General features: G+C 38.3%; 1 protein-coding gene across 1 annotated transcript in view; it reads left to right on the top strand.

The window, feature by feature from the left end:
• The window catches only part of LOC131026716 (protein PLANT CADMIUM RESISTANCE 10), a 97,102-nt gene that overhangs the window by 44,498 nt on the left and 32,393 nt on the right, over positions 1–20,211 (top strand). The window contains exon 3 of the mRNA XM_057956648.2: positions 10,973–11,199. Within this exon, the coding sequence (XP_057812631.1) occupies positions 10,973–11,199 (227 nt within the window). The remainder of the gene's footprint in view (positions 1–10,972; positions 11,200–20,211) is intronic.

Raw genomic sequence — 20,211 nt, 5'->3', positions numbered from 1 at the left:
CGTCCTTGGTATGGGCAAATGCAGCTACTGTTATCATCAATTTGTGGATTATCTCAAGAACTTGGATAGCCTGATGAATGATCTTCATCATCCTTATAACAAACTCTATGGCCACTGTATGAGATCTATCCATCCAACTACATGTACGTTGAACCAGGTTCCTGAATCTTTCTGCTTCATTGATTGATTGAAGTGGCAATGCTTGCACTGGTGATCTAACTGGATCCTGACGTCCCAAAGGTTCATTGATGTGACTGAAATATGTCCTCCATGCACCGACCTCTCTCTCAAGCTTTCTATTCTTTTCCACTTCTTCTCTAAGCTTGTCTTTCAATGCCTCAAATGTGTCGGTGGCATCATCCATTGTCTGCTCTGTAGTGGATGGTCCTAACTCAATTGTCTGAATATCATAATCCTCTGCTAGGATCTCACCCTCATATTTATCTGCTGCCGGTGTAGCTATCTGCAGTTTTCTGGATCCAGTCTCATCTCGAATCATCTTGGACATCTTTGTAGCCTTCTTCTTCTCTGTTACTTCGTGTGAACGTCCAACAAGGCTCTCTAAATCAATTGCATTGTCCTCGTCCTCTACTACGATCACCTTAGTCAATCTTTCCTTCAACCAATCTGGGATATTCGATCTTGTCTCTTGAACTTGAATCTCTTTATGCACTATTTCTTCTTCTCTGGGAGGAGATGTCATTTCATTATCTTCTTCTAACTCATAGTCCTGGAGAGATCCATCGGACGAACCATGCTGTGCCTGTCCTTCCTCCGGCCTGTCATTCTGTACCATAGACTCCATGGACTCTTCCACTTGAATTGTTCTATTCTCTGGTCTAGAAGAAGTACCTGGTGTTCGATCTTTGTTGGCACTTTGCTTTTTCTTGGAAGACTCTTTCTTTTCTGACCTTTCTTTTCTCTTCGAACCTCTTGGATGGAGATTGCCCTCACTGGCACATCGAAGGTTACCTTCACCTGAATTCCTAGGATTAGGATTGCCTTCACTCACACTGGCTCCACCTTCGGCTGATTTCTCTTCCAAAGTGAAAGACATAGCTATGCCTTGTTCTCTCAACTTCTGATGCTGAACGTCTACCCATCTGCGAGTACAAGACAAGACTGGTGCCATCAAAGCATCTAAATCCACGACCTCAGGCTCATTCCAATCCAACCTTATTGTTTTGCTTTCTCTATCATAGGAAGACTGGATATGCCTGCCATTGTCCTGAGCTTGGTCGGCCACTCTGTAAATCCTGCATTTCCTGATGAAATCCAAAGGTAATCTAGAATGCATTTTTCGTTTCACTTCAAGATCATCTAGGAGGTTCATCATAAAATCTTCAATTTGGTGCTCATGTCTAAATCTTCTACCGACTGTCTCCTCTAAATGTCCATATGGATCAAAGCTTTCTCTCCAAGCAAAAGATGAAAAAGAATACAAGGCTAACTCCTTCTCTGCGTCATCCATGGCTAAGACATTAGGACATACCTCAACTGAATTACCCAAAATAATAGGTACTTGGACTCCATTCTGATGTCTGTGTCTGAATGCCTTCACATATGCTGCCAACTGCCTTGTTACTTCAAGTAACACAATTCTATCTGTCGGATATCTCGGCAACATGTATGGAGGTAAAGGACATCCATGCACTCTAATGTAAGTGAACTTGGGAAACTGAATGAACCAAGCACCGTACCTCTTGATGAATTCCTGGGCATCCTAAGATAATCTGTTGTGAATCCCTCCTTGCAACGTCCTCGTGATGTTCATCGTGAAGGTATCATTAACTAACTTGTAGTTTTTCCCTGGCGGATGATGCAAGTAGGCATAGGAATCACAAGCTCTGACCTCGCCGGGTCCTCTTCCAATCACTCCTCTGTGAGGTAGTCCTGCGTACTCAACACTCCTGATCAAAGCATAGATGACATATGAACTCATGTGGAAGGACTTAGTAGCCCTGAGTCTCCTCAACTGTACGTCCAAGCAATGGCTAATAATCCTAGCCCAATGTATCGTACCTTTACCTTGAACAATCACCTGGATGAAGTAAAACATCCACTTCTCAAAATAGAAGGCATGAGGTGCTCCTGTAACTCGGTTGAGCATGGTAATCAAATCTCTGTACTCCTCCTGGAAATCAATCCTGTGCGGTGTGTTCGGGATCTTGCTTAGACGGGGACGACTCTTGAGTAACCAGTTCTTGTTAATTATGCTTAAGCAATCATCTGGATCATCATCGTACATTGATCTGGCTCCTTCTATGCCCTTGTATATCATGTCCCTGTGCTCTGGAAGATGGAAAGCTTCACTTATAGCTTCCTCTGAAAGGTACGCCAAAGTGTTTCCCTCATTGGACACTATCGTTCTGGACTGTGGATTATAGTGACGGGCACACTCGATCATCAACTCGTGGCACTGAATAGCTGGAGGAAAACTGGCCGCCTTAATGATGCCACTCTCTATTATTCTCCGGGCGACAGGTGATGGCTTGCCAATGTAAGGGACCTCTCGAAACTTCTTCGTGCTAAAGTTCCCCAAGTTTGTATCTCCAATGTTGCTCCACTTCGACACGATCTTGGTCTCCACTTCTTCGGTCTTCTGATCTTCTTTCATGAGAGCGGAACGACTGGTGGATGCTCCCGCCTTCGGGGTCGCCATACCTACACAACATTTCATAATGAGAACTAGATTTTGCAATAAATAACGTAGATTAGAGAGAGAGAAATTTTTAGGAAACCTCATGATAAGTCTCTAGAGTTATCATTTCCTAAAAATAACGATTGAGCTAGAAATTCAAAATTCAAAATTCAAAACTTAAAATATGACGATGAATAAATAAAGCAATAAAAATCAAATCGCCATACCTCAATAGAGAGCTAACTCTAGAATGCAAAAAGACAAAATTCGCCTAGGCAAAATTGACGATATGAATGATCTTCAATGTTATCTCCTCAAGAAATCAATTTCACCACCTTTGTCTTCAACGTGATCTTCAAGTTCGCCTTTGGCGTGACCCTCAAGTCTTGGCAAATTCGCTCAAATGAAGATCTTCAAATACCGCATCACCTTGGAAGTATTAGCGCCACCTTTGGATGAAATTCGCACCACCTCAAACACACTTCGCACTTCCTTCGATTGGATGAAAGCTCGCAGTTTGAATGATAAAATAATGATGTAAAAATAATAGTTTTCACCCCCCTTATATAGCGCTTGCACCTCACAATTCACCCTCAAGGCCGACTTGATAAAATATAGCAATTTTAAACGATTTTTAATTAAATAACAAGGCCGACTTACATATCAAAGCGTCCCAATCGATTTTTAAATGATTAATTAATTAATTATTAATTAAATGCCTCGTGTTTTTAATTAATAAACTTCGATTTTTAAACCAAGGCAAAATAATTAATAAATGCCTAACGCCATATTAAATGCTAATTTAATAGGATTTTAAATTTTATCGAACTTTAGCATTAAAGTGAATTCAAAGAGGTTAATTTGGCGCCAAAATTTTGAAAATGAAGTGGACGTACCTCATCGCCCTGGTCCCTTGGAGAGGGACAGGAGCGATTCACCATTTTTGTCATGATTCTTGCGTTTTCAATGTTCAACTCCTTCATTTCCACGTTCAAAATCGATCATCTTGTTGGGTTCTTCGAATTAGATTGTCTTGCATGCGTGCATGAGTGCCTTTAGATGTATCATCGCCCTGGTCCCTTGGAGAGGGACAGGAGCGATCCTAAGGTTTTCGCTTGAAATTCTCCATTTTGATACGATCCTTTCCTTGTATCATCTTCCAAATGCTATTTAAAACCTTGTGCGTCTTTGTCTTAACGTGATTTACAAAGAATATCATGTGTTTTGTCTAACATCGCCCTGGTCCCTTGGAGAGGGACAGGAGCGATCTCCATGTTTTCACGTTCATCTTGCATCTTTGATCTTCGAACTTCCATTGTTAGGCGAATAACATCATTGCTAGTCCATTCCACGCACGTCCCACTTGCTTTCATGAGGTGTTTGGATGTTATAAGGATCATCGCCCTTGTCCCTTGGAGAGGGACAGGAGCGATCCATGTTTTTTTCTCCGTTTTGAGCTCAAGTTGGTAACATTTAACCTTGGTTCATCGTTTATTGCCTTCGAAATAACGTCCTTTACCTCGTCCATCCTCGCCTTGCCTTGACTTTGAAGGAGTATGAGTGTTGTTGATGAAATCGCTTTGGTCCCTGTCCAAAGGATAGGAGCGATATGGACTCCTTAGCTTGATTGATAGCGTTTGGACGTTCAAAACTCTTGCATGTCATCTTCAAAAGACACCTTGAACCTCACATGACGTTGAAAAACTCTGACTTAGCATGCATTTGAAGCAAAATGAAGAGTCCTAAGTAAATCGCCCTGGTCCCTTGGAGAGGGACAGGAGCGAAGTTCAACATTGTGAGCTTGTTCTTGTTTTTACCAACTTGCAATTATCTTCAATGTGTAAAATGATATCCTTTCGATCCTCTTGGTCGCTTGAAACTTGCTTGTCTTTTGAAATCTATGCCTTAATGGAAATATCGCTCTGGTCCCTTCCCAAGGGACTGGAGCGATCTGGGGTCTTAGAGTGCAAATCCTTCCAACGTGACGACCTTGATGCTTGTGTTCGATTGAAAATGCCTTGAAACGTCCTTTGCCTCCTTGTCTTGAAACGTCCTTTGCCTCCTTGTCTTGATCTTGGCCTGGATTTTGCCCAATGAAGAATATCGCTCTGGTCGCTTGGAGAGGGACAGGAGCTACAACATGCTTCGCTCTGGTCCCTTCCTAAGGGACAGGAGCGAACTTTGCATTCTGGACCATTCTTCTTCATATTTGCACTTCAAATTATATTCATCTGATAAAACATCTTCCTTTGGACCTCTTCAAGTCGTCAAGTCGTCAAAATCTCGCAAGGACAAAGCAAAATTTGATTTGTAGCTCCGGTCCTTCACTGAGGGACAGGAGCGATTTTTCTCTTGGAGGCATTTCTGTGTTCATGAAAATCTTCAATTTATATTCAATGGAAAGATCTCGCCTTTCTCCATCACTTCCAATTCGTAATTCATCTGGACTCTGCAGGAATAGTAAGATATTTGAAAACGAGCTCCCGTCCTTCACTGAGGGACAGGAGCGATTTTGCTCCTACAGGCTAAAATAACATGATTTTTCACATTTTAACACTTCACAAGGCGAAAACAAATCATTTGAAATGCCTAGGATCAAAATCAAAAAAAGTCAAAATTTGGTCAAAATATTCAATCGGACAAAAATTCACATTTCTACTTCAACATTTAGACAAATTTAAGCTCTGCATCAACATTCCAATTGAAAATTAGACCATTCTGGCGAATTTATTGCATTCAAAATTAGCATCCTAGAAAAGGAAGCTAAAAAGCTCTCAAAACGACTGGATTTTGGCCTGAAAAGACAGAAATTAAAACCCTAAGGCTTGACCCTAAATCCAGACGACTGACTGACTAACAAAATCCTAAAAACGAAAGCGAAAACGAACGAAAAACAAGCAAAAAGAGGGGGTCCCCATTTGCGATGGGGCGATGTGTGAAATGGTCACAACAGGTCTTTAGCTCTAGGGGAACTAGCATCGATTAGGGTGAGCCTGAGATCGAGCATGAGCCTGATTGTGAGGCTTCTCTATTTACCATTGTATATAACCTACAAGTACAAAGTACAACATTTTAATTTTTAAATACAAAAAAAGTAGACTAAATTCAACATAAATTACTATAAATCAGCATAAATTTAGAGTATAAATCAACATAAATTTGATATAACTTATCTTTTTATTCCCCAAAAAAGGTTTAAATCAGAAAAATAATTTGTGTATACAAAAAAGCAGCGAATTCATTAAAAAAATCTGTATAAATGAACAAAAACTGTTCATAAATCCAATTGTTTGGAAGTAAATTTCAAAATACTACTAAGTTTTAGGAAATTATGAATTGTTCTTAACCCAATTGCGTTGAAAGTGAAAATATGTTCTACGACTCGACATAACTAAGGAATGAATGGAGGATCTATTGCTCAAAGGTTTGGAAACAATTTATTATGCCTTGAAATCCTACAGCAAAATTCCCTTGAAGCGTGTGATAATCAATGATAACAAGGCTTTCTTCTTTTGGGAAATTGAGTTTTAGACAATATTTGTGCCAGATTTGTTTCAAATGGTTGAAGTCAATGTCGATGTTTTCAAGGATAAAGGTTAAAATGCCTCCTACAAATATTTGGAGGTTGCTGTGCTCAAAATTGAAAAAATGGAAAAAGGTTTGGAAGCCTTTTGGTGACTTAAAAGGCATTTATGAAAAATATTTGTTTGTGCCTTTTCTAGCAAGATCAAATTTCTTTGCGACTCTATTTCCGATTTTGTGAAATTGATTGGATACATTGCACACATGATGAGAGGGAAAATAGTTTTCAAGTGAAGCAGCATAGGAAAAATGCTTTGATGAAATAAAGGAACCTGTTGCAAGAGCCCCTATGTTGGTGTGTCCATATTTAAGAAGAGTTTCATAATACCTGTTATGCATTAGAGCATGCCTTTGTTTGCCATCCTTGTATAGAAACGTCATGAAGGAATTGAGCAACCAATTTCTTTTCTGAGCTACAAATTAAGAAAGCAAGAATTGAACTTTTTATGGATTGAAAAACATACCTATGTTGTTGTAAAGGCAATCAATCAATTCTAGTTCTATATACTCAATTCATGTACAATGGTGAAATGATGGAAATGTAATCTAGCCTAAGAATGCAAACTTGGAACCATTTCCAAACTGTTTCATTGGGGAACAACCAATTAGGTTTAACTTCAGTCCTATAGGAGAGCTGAGCACTATGACTGATTGTTCCCTTTTGAATGTTGATTGATTATGATTAGATATGATTAAATTGAAGATGCAAGAATTGGGTTAAAATTGACAATATTTAGCATAAACAAAATGATATAAAACTGAAATGTAATGTCCTCTTCTCATTGATGACCTTCCAGTGGTCCATTAGCCTATCCCTGAGACCCGTAGGCTAGGTGGAATGAAGAATGAGGGGTCCAACATTGATGAAACAAGGACTTACTATTTTTAGTAAGTCAAGGAATGGCTATTCTGGTGATACTGTCCTAGTGAGCTCTCCATGCTCTGTCTCTGAGCGGGAAGATCATGCTTTTCGGAGCATTAGTTTTTGACTTACTATTTTTAGTGGCAGTGTGGCATAATTCTATTTTTGGCAGTGGACAGGGTCCTGATTCTACAGCAGTACAATGGTCTTCCTGATTCAGTTTCATCTTGGTTGTGATAATAATCAGTACGGGAGTCTTATGTGACACGATTAAATATTATTTCCTTATCCTAAGGTTTAATATTTAATTCATCTAATTATTGGTTGCTGATTATTGAATTTGGGATTAATGTCTATTTTTTTCTAAGTATTTGGCAAATTTCATGTTAAATAAAGAGATGTCGAAATTATTGGAGGAGATATTATTTTATGACTTATCTCTAATGTGCCAAGTGAAGTTTGTGGACCCATGCCTTTTTGGCGTGAGGGTTGTGTTGAGGATATGGCGCCACTCTTGGGGTCCACGTAGAGTGGAATGAAAGGCAAATGAGAGAAGTGAATTTGAGGGAATTTGCATTTGGATTTGAGGGTGTGAAGTTATAAATATGAGACTTGGGCTCCCATTTGCAGTATCTTGAAAAAATTGTAATGTTATGTTGCCGGTTTGGTGACAGAACCTAAGGCTTCGGAGTGCGTCTCCCTAGTGCTTCCTGGTTTCGTACTTGAAATACAGTACGTAGCTGTGCGTTGTATTCTTCTACATTTTCAGAGCTTGCCATAAACATTTTTGGTGTTGGAGTGATTCTGGAGACTTGCTGGTTTGCCTGTGGCTGAAGTACCTTTTCATTCATATCTCTCTACTGGAGCGACGGACGATTATGGGTATCATCTCCTTCTTTCTTCCTAGCATTGGCGATAAACTTTGTGAGTTTACAGCTTGTTTGATTGAGTTTTGAATTTATTATGCAAAAATCGATATTCCTAGGTATGGCGTAGGTTTCTATTTTTGCATTGGGATGCGTGCAAAATAAATAAGGGGTTGTTTGAGTTGTAGTTTTGATTGGTTGCTGTTGTGAGTGATATATTGTGGGTTTGGGACTGGTTTGAATTGATTCGGATGTATAATGAGGGAGTTATGAGCATTTTGACATTTTCATAGGCTGCTGATTTGTCATTTCAGCCTGCAGATTGGTTGTAACAGAAATTTATGTTCTTATTGTGGAAATCTGCATTACTCTCCTTCTCTCATCTCTATTATTGTAAGGTTATGTAGTAGTACTACTAACCAGTTCTATTTTTGTAACTCTCGTCCCACTGAATAAGTGGAAGAGGCTGGCTTGCCGTCTAATATTCAACAACTTTGTAATTTTCAGTCCTCCCATTGAATAAGTGGTCGAGTGATAGCTTGTGTAATGGTCCTCCCGCTGCATAAGCGGTCGAGTTGAGGTTATTATGTAATTGCAGTCCTCCCGTTGAAATATTGCGGTTGAGTGATTCTTATTTTGTGTATCTCACTTGGCTGGTTTACCGCCAAGTTTCCTTGTTCTCCCGTTGGATAAGCGGAAGGGGCTGGCTTGCCGCCCAAGCATTGCATTATGTTTTAGTTTTCTTATGCTAATGATCCCCTCAACACCGTATGCTCTCACCTTCCCACATTGGGCACTTGGTGATCAGAAAGTGTAAGGGTTACTTTCTAGTATGGTTTCAGTTTATGATTTCTAACCTTAACGGGTTAATTCTTGTTGATGTTATTGTTGGCCTTAAAAAACCAAAAAAAAAATTACTGGGATATTACATGAAAGTCAACTCAGAAGTATATATTTGGAAATGAGATACAAAGGTGCACCTGTGACAACAAATAGAGCTCAAAACTACTTGTCAGAAGAGCTAGGCACCATAGTCCAACAAGTGTCTGAATCATGGGAGATAATCAGATTTGGTATCAAAGCCTTAAAACTACTTTCCCTCCAAGTTTTAGGTCAAACTGGTAGGACTTTGGAGCTAGGCGCCATAGTCTGGGTGTTTCACCTTTTCAAAATCTAAAACTGTGCGCCTCAGTCTGCTCTCTGCAAATCTGTAGTCCTCTATTGTTGGATTTGTAACCTACGCACAAGAAAGAGGAAAAACATTGTGCTGTATAGGGGTTTGCCTAAGTCAAAGCTTGGGTGGGAATCAACTTCCTCTACAACTATGCTTAATTAGAAAGAGAGCTAACCTACAACAGGGTAGAGGCTAAATTTGATGTAAAATGCTGAATTGACAAGATTATACCTCAAGATTGATAATGGTGGTGATGAAATGCTCTTTGGATAAGTCCAAGTATTGGTGCAATAACATGATAAATCATAAGAAAATCATTATGGAAACATAGTAAGACAACTTGCTGTAGCTTGATGCTCCTTGTACTCAGATTTGCTCTTGAATGAAGAAATTAGGACTTGGAATGGAATTGCTAGATGATGGAAAAATGTTCAAATGAATTAGAAATAATTCCTTTATATAGGTTTCTCAAGGTATTTTCACATTTAGGCCAACTTCCAACAGTAATATCAAAATATCAGGATTAGATCACAAATGGTGTGAATTGGCACATCGATACATTTGAATTTGGGCTCCTTCTGGAAGGACTATGGTGCTAGCCGCTCTAGTCCACTAGGGCCATAGTCCACTTAGAAAAGGGCATATTATGGGTGGTTCAAGAGTGCAGAGGTCCAAGACATTGGATCAGGTCACCTAATGAGCATATGATGACAATTTGGATGAGATAAGGTCAAAATAGGCTGAAAATGATCTAGAAGGAGGCTCACTAAAACAAGGGCCCAAAAAGGAGTGTGAATTTGTATGGGTTTACAATTTACGTCTTTACAAATGGTAATAGTACCTAAGGTGGCTGTAGAGTTGATTCTTACTCAACAAAAATGGGGATAAAAAAGAGTAGCAAAAGTACAAAGGGTTTTGATTTACATATCAAACCGCAAAAGTGGTCAGAAGAAGAAGGTTGTGCCAAATTGTTGTTGAAAAGAAGATGAGATTGATGGATAGTTAGAAGAAGGAAGATGAGGAAGAAATTCCCTATGTTTTCTTTGGAGAGAACAGTGATAAATGGTATGGACATCGTCAACTATTCGACAGATGGAATAAGTTGTCATTTGGATGCCAAGCAGAAAAGAATTCACAATCTGAGAACTGCCAAATTTGTGATTTGGAACAATGTTGTTCTAATGAAGGTTTTGGATGGCACCATGGTGCGTTGATAAAGTATAATAGTAAGACACACTTCAAGCCACCCGCAATAGGACTTGTGAAGGCCATTATTCATTTCAAGTGATTGCTTTCAAGATCCTTCAAGCTTGCTATTACTGGTTCACTCTTCTTCTAAAAAAGTATTATTAGAAGGAAATCTTATAAAAATTGTGCTATTTTGAAGGAAATTTTATAAAAATATATCAAATACCTGTTTGGCTATAAGTTTTAACACTAATTTGCCTTTTGTTGAGGATATTGTTTTTTCATAGACGTCATATTGTAGGTGAACAATTTGAGAATTGCATTCAAGTAATCCTCTGATTCGAAAGCTGGGCCATTTGTATCAATTGAGCCAGAGTCTTGCATGCTTACCTTGGCCACAATTTTGGTATTTATGTTCACCTGGTTGCAATTTTCGACATGAAATTATATGCTATTTTTGCCTAAATTTGAATACTTTCTATTTAGGAATAAAGCACGCTCTTATGTAATGGATTTTTAAAGTTCACATATTTTCCTTTGGCATTCTGACTCAATGCTTATAGACTGCTTAAAATTTTCCTCATTCGACATTTAGATTGCTATGCCTGTTTTTTTCTGTCAAACAAGTATATCAAAAATCTTTCTTTTCCTCTGTACAGGTTGCATAGGTCTATTTTGTCCATGTATTCTGTTTGGGAAAAATGTGGAATTTTTGGAAGGACGACCTTGGACTGGACCCTGCTTTGTTCATTTCCTGTTGTGGGGTGTTATTACTGGAATTTGCTGTTCATTGACAGAAGGCACTCTGTTGGGCTTGCTGGGTTCATTTGTTTCATGCTATGCATGTGGCTATAGAAGAGCTATTCGTGCCAAGTATAATCTGGAGGTATAATTGTGTATAACTTGCTATTTGTTTCCGCAGATTTACTGAAATATCTATAATTCATGTTTGCTTCCTTGTCATTTCTTGTAGTTCTACCACCATAAATCTAGCCTAACAAGTTGAAAAACCTTGGGAAGCCCATAAATTTATTCTTTTCTATTGTAAATAAGAATAATAACTTTTAAGTGCAGATCCATTTGAGCCAAGAATGCGAGCATGATCATATTGTATCTTTGAGCTTAACTAAATAAAGTATGTGTTGATTGGTCCTATTGCACTATGAAAGACCTTTATCTGCATGGTCAAATTTTGTTGATACTGAAGTTCAAGTATGTTTTCTAGGAACAATAAACTAAACAAAGTTAAAGAGTTATATCTCTAAAACATAAAATAGACTTGCTTTTTTTACCAACTTTGCTGGTTTGTTGAATCAAAGTAGTAGATGAGCGGGAAAGAAAGCTGATTGATGCAGACATGGAGGCTGATTGAGCATATTTCTAGATGGATGTGTGTGCATTCTGGACTGAGAAGACAACTTATAGACACATAAGTTTGATTGCTACAATGGAGGCTGATTGAGCATATTTCTAGATGGATATGCGTGAATTCTGGACTGAGAAGACAACTTATAGACACATAAGTTTGATTGCTACACATATTAGGTGGAATTACTTATATGCTCAATTTGATGTGAAGGTTATCAAACTGTTAGTCTGGATTGCTGGTAAATAAAACTCAAAATTTGTAATAATGGTTAGAAACAGATATAGGGGATTGTAATAAATGTGGCTTTAATTAGATTGAACCGTGCATTATGGACTGTGATGCCAACTTATAGGCACACAAGTTTGATTGCTGCATATCTCAGGTAAAATTACTTATACGCTCAATTTGATCTCAAGGTTATCAAAGTGTTATTCTGGATTGTTGGAAAATAAAACAAGACTTTGTAATAGTGGTTAGAAACATAGCTGGACTACTTGCGACTCGGCTCGACTCGCCAAGTCCCTGGGAAAAAAACTCGGGAAAAACTCGGCAAAAAACTCGCAACTTAAAAACATGCTTAAATTTAATAAAAAATGCATTTTTTTTGCAAAATTTAATGAGAAGATGCATCGAATGAGTCAATAAATGATAACACAAAATAAACAAGCTGATTCTAGATATATTTAAATGCGCAGAGTCTACAAAATCGCATCCTCATGAGGAATGCTGATGGCTGGAAGCCTGAAAGCAATATAGTAAATAGTTTTTGTAAAACCAAAAGTAAATACATCATTACAAATTACAATTACAACTTCCTCTTTCCAGCTCTAGCAAAAACTTGGGGAGAGGTAGAACTAGAGGGTCTAGTCCTATAAGTCTGTTGTGGGTGTGATTGTGCCTCCTCGCTTGGTATGGCTGGCTCATCCTCCATCCTAGATGAAGCTATGTCTCCACCTGCTTATGGCACTGGCAATGAATCCTCATCCTCCTCAGTGTCATCCAGCGTGAAACCAAATCCATCCCCCTCCTCCTCCATAGCTGGCCTCTCCAAATCAGTGAGGTCAGTGTCAGAAAACAATGGAGGCTATATCATCCAAGTCAGTTGGACCACCTTCTAGTTCCTCTACCTTCCTTACACGCAATCGAAGATTATATTGCACGAAGACAAGATCATTGAGCCATTTCTGCGCTAACTTTCTCCTCTTCTTATTGTGGATTGCTTCAAACAAGCTCCAATTGTGTTCACAATTGGATGAACTACAAGGGTGACATAAGACTCTGAGGGCAAATTGTTTGAGATGTGGGGTGTTTCCACCCCAATTTTGCCACCAAGCATCTGCAAAATAAATAAAATGGAAAAGTTAGAAAGCAAAGAGAAAAGAGAAAACATAATTTATCAATCATTTTAGATCCCAAAATCCAAATGGCAAATGTTATACCTGGGGTTTGAGTGGTTCTTCCTCTCCTAGCCAGCTCTGAAGAGAATAGCTTACCCCTTCCTCCCTCATAATTTTGGAGCTCACTCACAATGAGGTCTCTCTCCTCAACATCGGGTACCATCCTCTCAATGCATGTACTGAGGCCCTCCATGACCTCTCCATTCAGATTTGAATAAGAACCCCCAAACCTAAAACGAGGGTTGAGGAAGTACCCTACTGCATGAATGGGTTGGTGGAGCTGATTGTTCCACCTCCTATCAACAATTTCCCAAATGGGATCAAATTTGAGTCTATCCCCCTTGTAGTAATTTTTGATAGACTCCTTGGCCCTATCCATGGCCTCATAAAGATATCCCATTGGGGTTTTATCCCCATCCACCAAGCGAAGAACTCGAACCAAGGGGGCTCTGACACCTACAATTGAAAAATACAAATTACAAAAAGATTAAATAATGAAGTCACAAATTAGTAATGAGAGACTTGAATCAAGAATAATTAAAATTTAAAAATTAAAGTTTTGAAGTAACAACCTTCACAATCTCTGCAACCCTTTGTGCAAGTTGGCTGTCGAAGACTATGCATGCGACAACCTCTCCTTCAGGCTTCTTTGAATAGGGTGAGTTAAGCCATTCTCCACTCACAAACATTTGTTTCAAAGAAGTTAATGCAGCAAGAAGGCTTTGCAACGTCAAGAAAATCGTTGCAAAACTTGTGACACCAGCTCTCACCAAATCTTTCCCTTGGGTGTGCTGTCTCATCTAATTTAGGACCCAAGGGTGATTGTAAATATATTTGGTGATCCTCCTTGCATCTTCCACAACTGGAGTCACCCACTCAAGTTTTCCTATGCCCTCCAAAAGGAGGTCAAGGACATGTGCTGCACAAGGTGTCCAAAAAAGAGTGGGGTGCCTCTCTTGGAGGATTCTTCCTGCAAAAGAAGAATTTATTCTTAAAAAATATGCAACCAAGTAAAACAAAGCCACAACAAATGAAAATATTGCTAATGCCTAAAGGTGATAATTTAAAAGGATTTTACCTGCTGACACAGATGCTGCTGCATTATCTGTGATGATTTGCACCACATTCTCTACCCCCACCTCCATGACGACATGCTCCAACATTCCAGCCAATGTTTCTGCATTTTTCACCTTGCTGCAGGCATCGACATATTTCAAGAACACTACATTGTCCTTGCAAGCAACCAAAAAATTGATGATGGTGCAGTTCTTGCCATCTGTCCACCCATTAGAAAGAATGGTGCAGCCATAATTTGCCCATTCAATTTTTTGATCCTTCATCACTTCTCTTGCCCTAGCAACTGCATTTGTGCGCAACTTGTAAGAGCAAAGTGAAATTAGGTCTTAGTACACAATTTTTAATGAACAAGAAATCTAAAAAATAATTAAAAATGAAATCAAGTGGACTATGTAGTAATTTACTAACCTTCCACTCAAATCCTTGCGAGAAGGGGCCTTGTACCCCTTTCCTGAAATTGTCATAGCAGTCACCAAATTCAGCCAATAAGGATTGTCTGCCACATTGAATGGAATGTTGTTGAAGTATCAAAAATCAGCTGCTGCAATGTCAGTTTTCTCATGTACCTCCTTATTCCATCCAGTGGTCTCTAATGATGGTTGTGCTCTAGGTGTGTTCTTGGGCACAAAATAATCACCTATGGACCCTGATCATGATGACAGAACAATGCCAGGTACTCTACTAGAGGAAGCATAAGTGATGGGCGAGGTGGTGGTGGGTTTGCGGATACATGGGCCACGTAGAGAGCCCACTATGCCCTCAAGTGCTTCTTGTTCCTCTTCAATGTCAACAAAAACACCTTGAGATTCAGCTATGGCTGATTTCATGGCTAGCTTTGCCCTCTCCCTTTGCAATTTCTTCTCTTCCCTAGCTGCAAGTAGGGCATTCATTTGTTTTTTTATTTCTTCATTGGTCCCAGGGCATGCTCTAGCATCATGCCTGTCTATTCCTACAAGGTGGTATTTAAGGCAGTTGATGCCTCCATGAAGTATTTTCTCACAGTTTATGCATATAACTGACCCAGGATCGGGTCCCTCATAGGCATACCTCCATGCCCCATCTCTAGCACCTCTAGGATGGGTGCCTATATATCCAGATGGGCATGGATCTAGTGGCCATTGCTCCCTTGCCATGATTAATGCTTACTTAACCTACACATACAAAGTGAAAAAAAAAAATTAACATTTTAGGTAAACAATTTAGCAAACCATCTACATTAGTTTAAATAAATTTAGACATCATTCAAAGTTTAAAAAAAATAAAATATTAGGGTTTGACTTAAAAAAAAAAACTGTATTCTTCAAAAAAAATTGTGATAAATTCAACAAAACTTGTCAAATCTAGTATTAAATCTTGTGCAAATAACTTAGAAAGGATTTAGACTACCTAGGAATCATTTCTAATCCATCTAAATGCAACAAAAAATAAACAATTTTTTTAAAAAAGCATAGAAAAAAAATTAAAAAACTAACCTGGGAATCTGATTTTTCTTCAAAATCCCCTTCAAATCCACTTGGAATCACTCAAAAATCACTCCAAATCACCTTGCAAGTCACTCCAAGTCAACTTCCCCCTTCTCAGCCCAAAACCCAATCAAAAAGCACAAAATGAATTGTCTTTCTGCCGTTTTCGGCTATGAGGCACAGGCGGGCGAGTTTTTAACTCGAACTCGCCGAGTTTTAGAAGTCAAATCTACTCGCCTGGCCCAAAAACTCTTGGCGAGTTTTTGCTACTCGCCGAGTTTACAGCGAGTAGTCCATAAACCCTAGAAACTGGTATTGGTGAATGTAGTAAATGTGGCTCTAATTAGAATGCTTATGCTTTATCCTAAATATCATTTGACCATTTCAATTTACATGGTCACAATTAGAACTTGCAATGTCATAGCCTGCCCAAGCCATTGTAATAGCCATCCATTCTTAGTAATATACTTTGTTCTTAGTCTTCTATACTTAATGTTCTTATGCAAATCTTCCAAAATTCACATTATGTGGTTCTTAGTTTGGCATCCCTTCTATTTGTGGGCAAAAGTTTACTTGCTGCCCCACGTGCCTTTAAATTTCAGTCCAGCCAAATTGCCAGCCCTCATTGTCTCCTAAAGAAGAATCATATGTATTTGTTTGATTGTCATATGCTTTTTAGAAGTTGTAGTTTGTAGCATAGTTCATAGACTCAGACTCAGAGAGTACTCAGCAAGCCCAAAATTTTTCGACTCGGCATGTAGTCAACAAAAACTCGGCAAAAATTTGACAACTTAAACCATGAGGAAGGGCTGGCAGATTTTGAAGAATCTTGAAGATGGGGGGGAGGAGGGGTTGAAAAGAGAAAATCATGGTTTATATCAAAAGAAAAGTGTGAAAAACATGCTTTAACCAATGTTTTACCCACATTGATGTTTTTACCTTTGTTTTTCTTGATTTTCTAAACACTCGCGAGTTCAACTTGTGAAAGCTTGTGGAGCAAAAAAAAAGAGTACTCAGCAACTCGGTGAGTACTCAGAGTATGCAATCTATGGTTTGTGGGGGCTCTATCTCCTTACATTTTAAAAGAGAATATATATTAGGGTACAATATAAGGTGGGGTGCTCATTCTCTGTAGAGCTATCCAAAATAGAGATCTCGGGGATCTAGATTTATGGCTTTGTTGCCTTGCTTCCTATTGAGTGTTCTTCATGGCAGCTGGCCTTCTCTTTCCTGCTTGTTACCACTAGAGTCTTTTATCTCCCAATGAGGTGTTTTGTGGTATTGGTTACATAGTTTTGGCATCTTTCTTAAGAGAAACATATTTAGTTTTTATTTTACTTGGGGAGGATTGGCCTGGGTAGCATACTTAGTTTCCTTGGAATTTATTGCCGTTGTTGATTCTATAACCATGGTATTTATGTTGTCCTTGTATCTTTTAGGTCTTCAAAGGGGTTGGACATTATATATGAGTTGATTGTATTGCTATGTCCTTCAATTTTCTTATATAAGCTTTGGAATTTGCTTTATATTGATGATTTTGAGTTATGTTCACTTGTTAGTCAAAATCATTGCTTTCCTTATCTTGTTATGTTGGTTTAGGTTTGATTTTCCCTTCCTTGAGACACACTCTTGCTAGATATCCATGCACATGAGAAATCTTGCATCTAAAGGGAATCCTTTTGTAATCTATTGGTTGTTTGCATTTGATTCTTGCCGATTCTAGAGTATGTTTGTTGGGGAGTCGCTTATTATATCAATGTTGACACATATTTGCACATGGTTTAGGATTATTGAGGACGTGGTGATTTCGAAAGCTATTATTTACTCCCAAGTGGCTCCTTCAATTTTTTGAGTTTTGCATCTTGCTAATATTTAGTTGGCAATAAAAGCAACTTGATCTAGAGTGGCATTGTACTTGGAAGGTTATTTTATGGGTTGAAGGTTGGAAAACATGCTTTATTAGTACAACTGCCTATGACTCTATATGCCATAGTGCTCACTATATCCCAAAAAAGGTATTCAGATTTAAGAATCTAGTTTACTCTTTTTTTTTGTTAGGAACCAAAACATATGCAGCTGAGCTGAAAACATGAAAATGTGTTACGTTTGGTTTGAGCCTAGAATATGATTATATAGGGATCACATCATATGGGAATGGCTTAAATCACACACACTAAGCTTACACTTCTAGGCTTAAAAGTGTTAAACATTCAGAGTTGACTGACATTTTCTAGGCTTAATATGTTGCTTAAGGTGTGTGGTCACACTTAGAATACACTTCTAGGAGTGAAAGTGTTAAACATAGAGTTCACTAACATTTTCTAGACTTAATATATTGCTTAGTGTGTGTGGTTTAAGGCTGGCCCATCATATGGGGCTTTGCATGGACTTTTGTTTAGGAGATACACTACTACGCTAATTGCTTCACCCTTATATCTATATGACATGCTTTTCTTGTGCATCATGCATTGGGCCATCTCCAAGAGTGTCCTCTAGACTAACTTTCCTTAGGATTCACATCTTGCAAATCTTTGCATGGGCATGCGTTTAGGAGATACAATGTTGTATTTATTGTTTCACCTTAATAATTTATGACACCTCTTTGATGTGAATCATGCATTGGGTCACTCCATGATTGCCTTGTTTCTTCTCTCAACCACGCCATTCTATTAAGTGTTGTATTGGCAACTATCTTTATGTAACGTTCTTCTCATAGTATTCTTCAAATTGCTTGGAATTGAGCTCAAACCCATTATTCAACCTTAGTTTTTTGTTCTATTTGCTTTTTCAATTATCAACCAATGCTTCAAACTTGACAAAGGTTTCAAAGCAATTGATATTTTTGGATGCATACCCATATTTTCTTCGAAAAGTCATCTACCATCAACAAAAAATACCTCACACCAAGAATGGTGAATGATTTTCAAGATAATTTACATATATTTGCATGAATGTGATCTAAATTCTCTTGTGCGCACCATGCCCTTTAGTAGGAAACTACATCAGTTTTTGTTTACTCATAAAATACTTTGCACATATATCTTGCTTCTCTTGGATAGAGAACAATTTGTGAACCATTGTAGTTTTGTTCAGATTGGCCATATCTCTTATGTTACAAAATGCTACTATTGTCCTTAATAGCCAATGTATGCAAATTAACTATGATAAGATCAATTAGCCTTTAGTAACCATCATATTCATTTCTCAAGGCAACTATTATATGTTGCTTGATCTCAATCACAACTTGGTTCTTCTCACAAAAAATGATAGCAATGTTAGGATTTATATAAGTTGACACATAGATAATGGACTTCAAAAAATGATAGCAATGTTAGGATTTATATAAGTTGACACATAGATAATGGACTTCTGTTTATATTTAGAATAAACCTAACTTCCTTGACCAAGAATTGTTTTTCACCGCTTGAAACAATTGACACCTTGGAGGCTGCTTGCACCCTTGAGTACTAGCATCCCTTGATTGCATGCATGGGGAGTTTTTTCTTTGGAATGAAGATTTGGTCCCTTGGAAAGCTTAAAAAAAGGCTTAAAGGATGCACGTTAATTGATATCATCAACAAAAATGTATTAGGAACGTGTTGTGACTTAATCACACATCACTCCATTCCAAATGGGGACCCCCTAGTTTTTTGTCCGCTTGGTCTTTTGGTTGTAGTCTTTTGGGCAGTTTTGGAACAATTTCTTCAATCTCCTTAGGTCCTCAAGTGTTTTGGTAAATTTTGGTTAAGTTTGCAAGTGTTTTGAGGAATTTTGGCTAAGTTTGGAAGCTTGTATTGTCTATTTTAGGGTTTTTATCCATTAGGCTTAGAAAGGGGGTTAGTAACCTAGGGTTTTGTGAAATCTGTGTGAAGCATCGAAATGAGAACCCTTCGGGAAAGCTACTAGTGAAATTTGAGCGAATTGAGAACTAACTATTTTTAGTAAGTGTACTTTTAGTAAGTTTCATTGCGGCCTGGATTGGCCTAATTTTGCGTTTTAACAAACTTACTATTTTTAGCAATGTCTATTTCTGTAAAATTCCTGAACTATGATTGGTTTCAGAAAGATTCAAATACAGAATACATGCCTTAAGTTCAACTCAGCAGATGGAATACTTTAAACAGTTATTGTTTTATTACACAAATCTCAATTGTTGTTTAATAAAATATTTACCAGCAGGAAATTGAAACATCTTTATTCAAAGCATTTGATAACATTTGATGAAATATTCCATCAACAAAATGAGTGAGGAATTTCTTTTGGTGCACCTGATAAATACGCAGTGAATGCTGTAGTTCTTCTGCGTGGTGCCAAACATATTGCAAATTGTTTGTTGGGAGTCTTCAAACATGATAAACTCTTCGTCCTTCAATTACTGGAAGTCCCACAGTTCTTCCTCAGCAATGCCGCAGTATAATGTTCATCTTCTTCCATGTAAAAGACCTCCTTGCACGGCGTCGCGTCCTTGTTGAATGGTCACAACCTTGCTGAACACCCTCACGGGTTATGGATCACGGAGAGTGGAAAACGCGTCTGTTACATGCCTTCGCAGGTTACGGCACTGAATGTAGGAGATGCGGATTTCACATAGC

Source organism: Cryptomeria japonica, chromosome 10 (genome assembly GCF_030272615.1).
Source record: "Cryptomeria japonica chromosome 10, Sugi_1.0, whole genome shotgun sequence".
Classification (NCBI taxonomy): Eukaryota; Viridiplantae; Streptophyta; class Pinopsida; order Cupressales; family Cupressaceae; genus Cryptomeria; species Cryptomeria japonica.
This window is presented reverse-complemented; position numbering and strand designations above follow the sequence as displayed.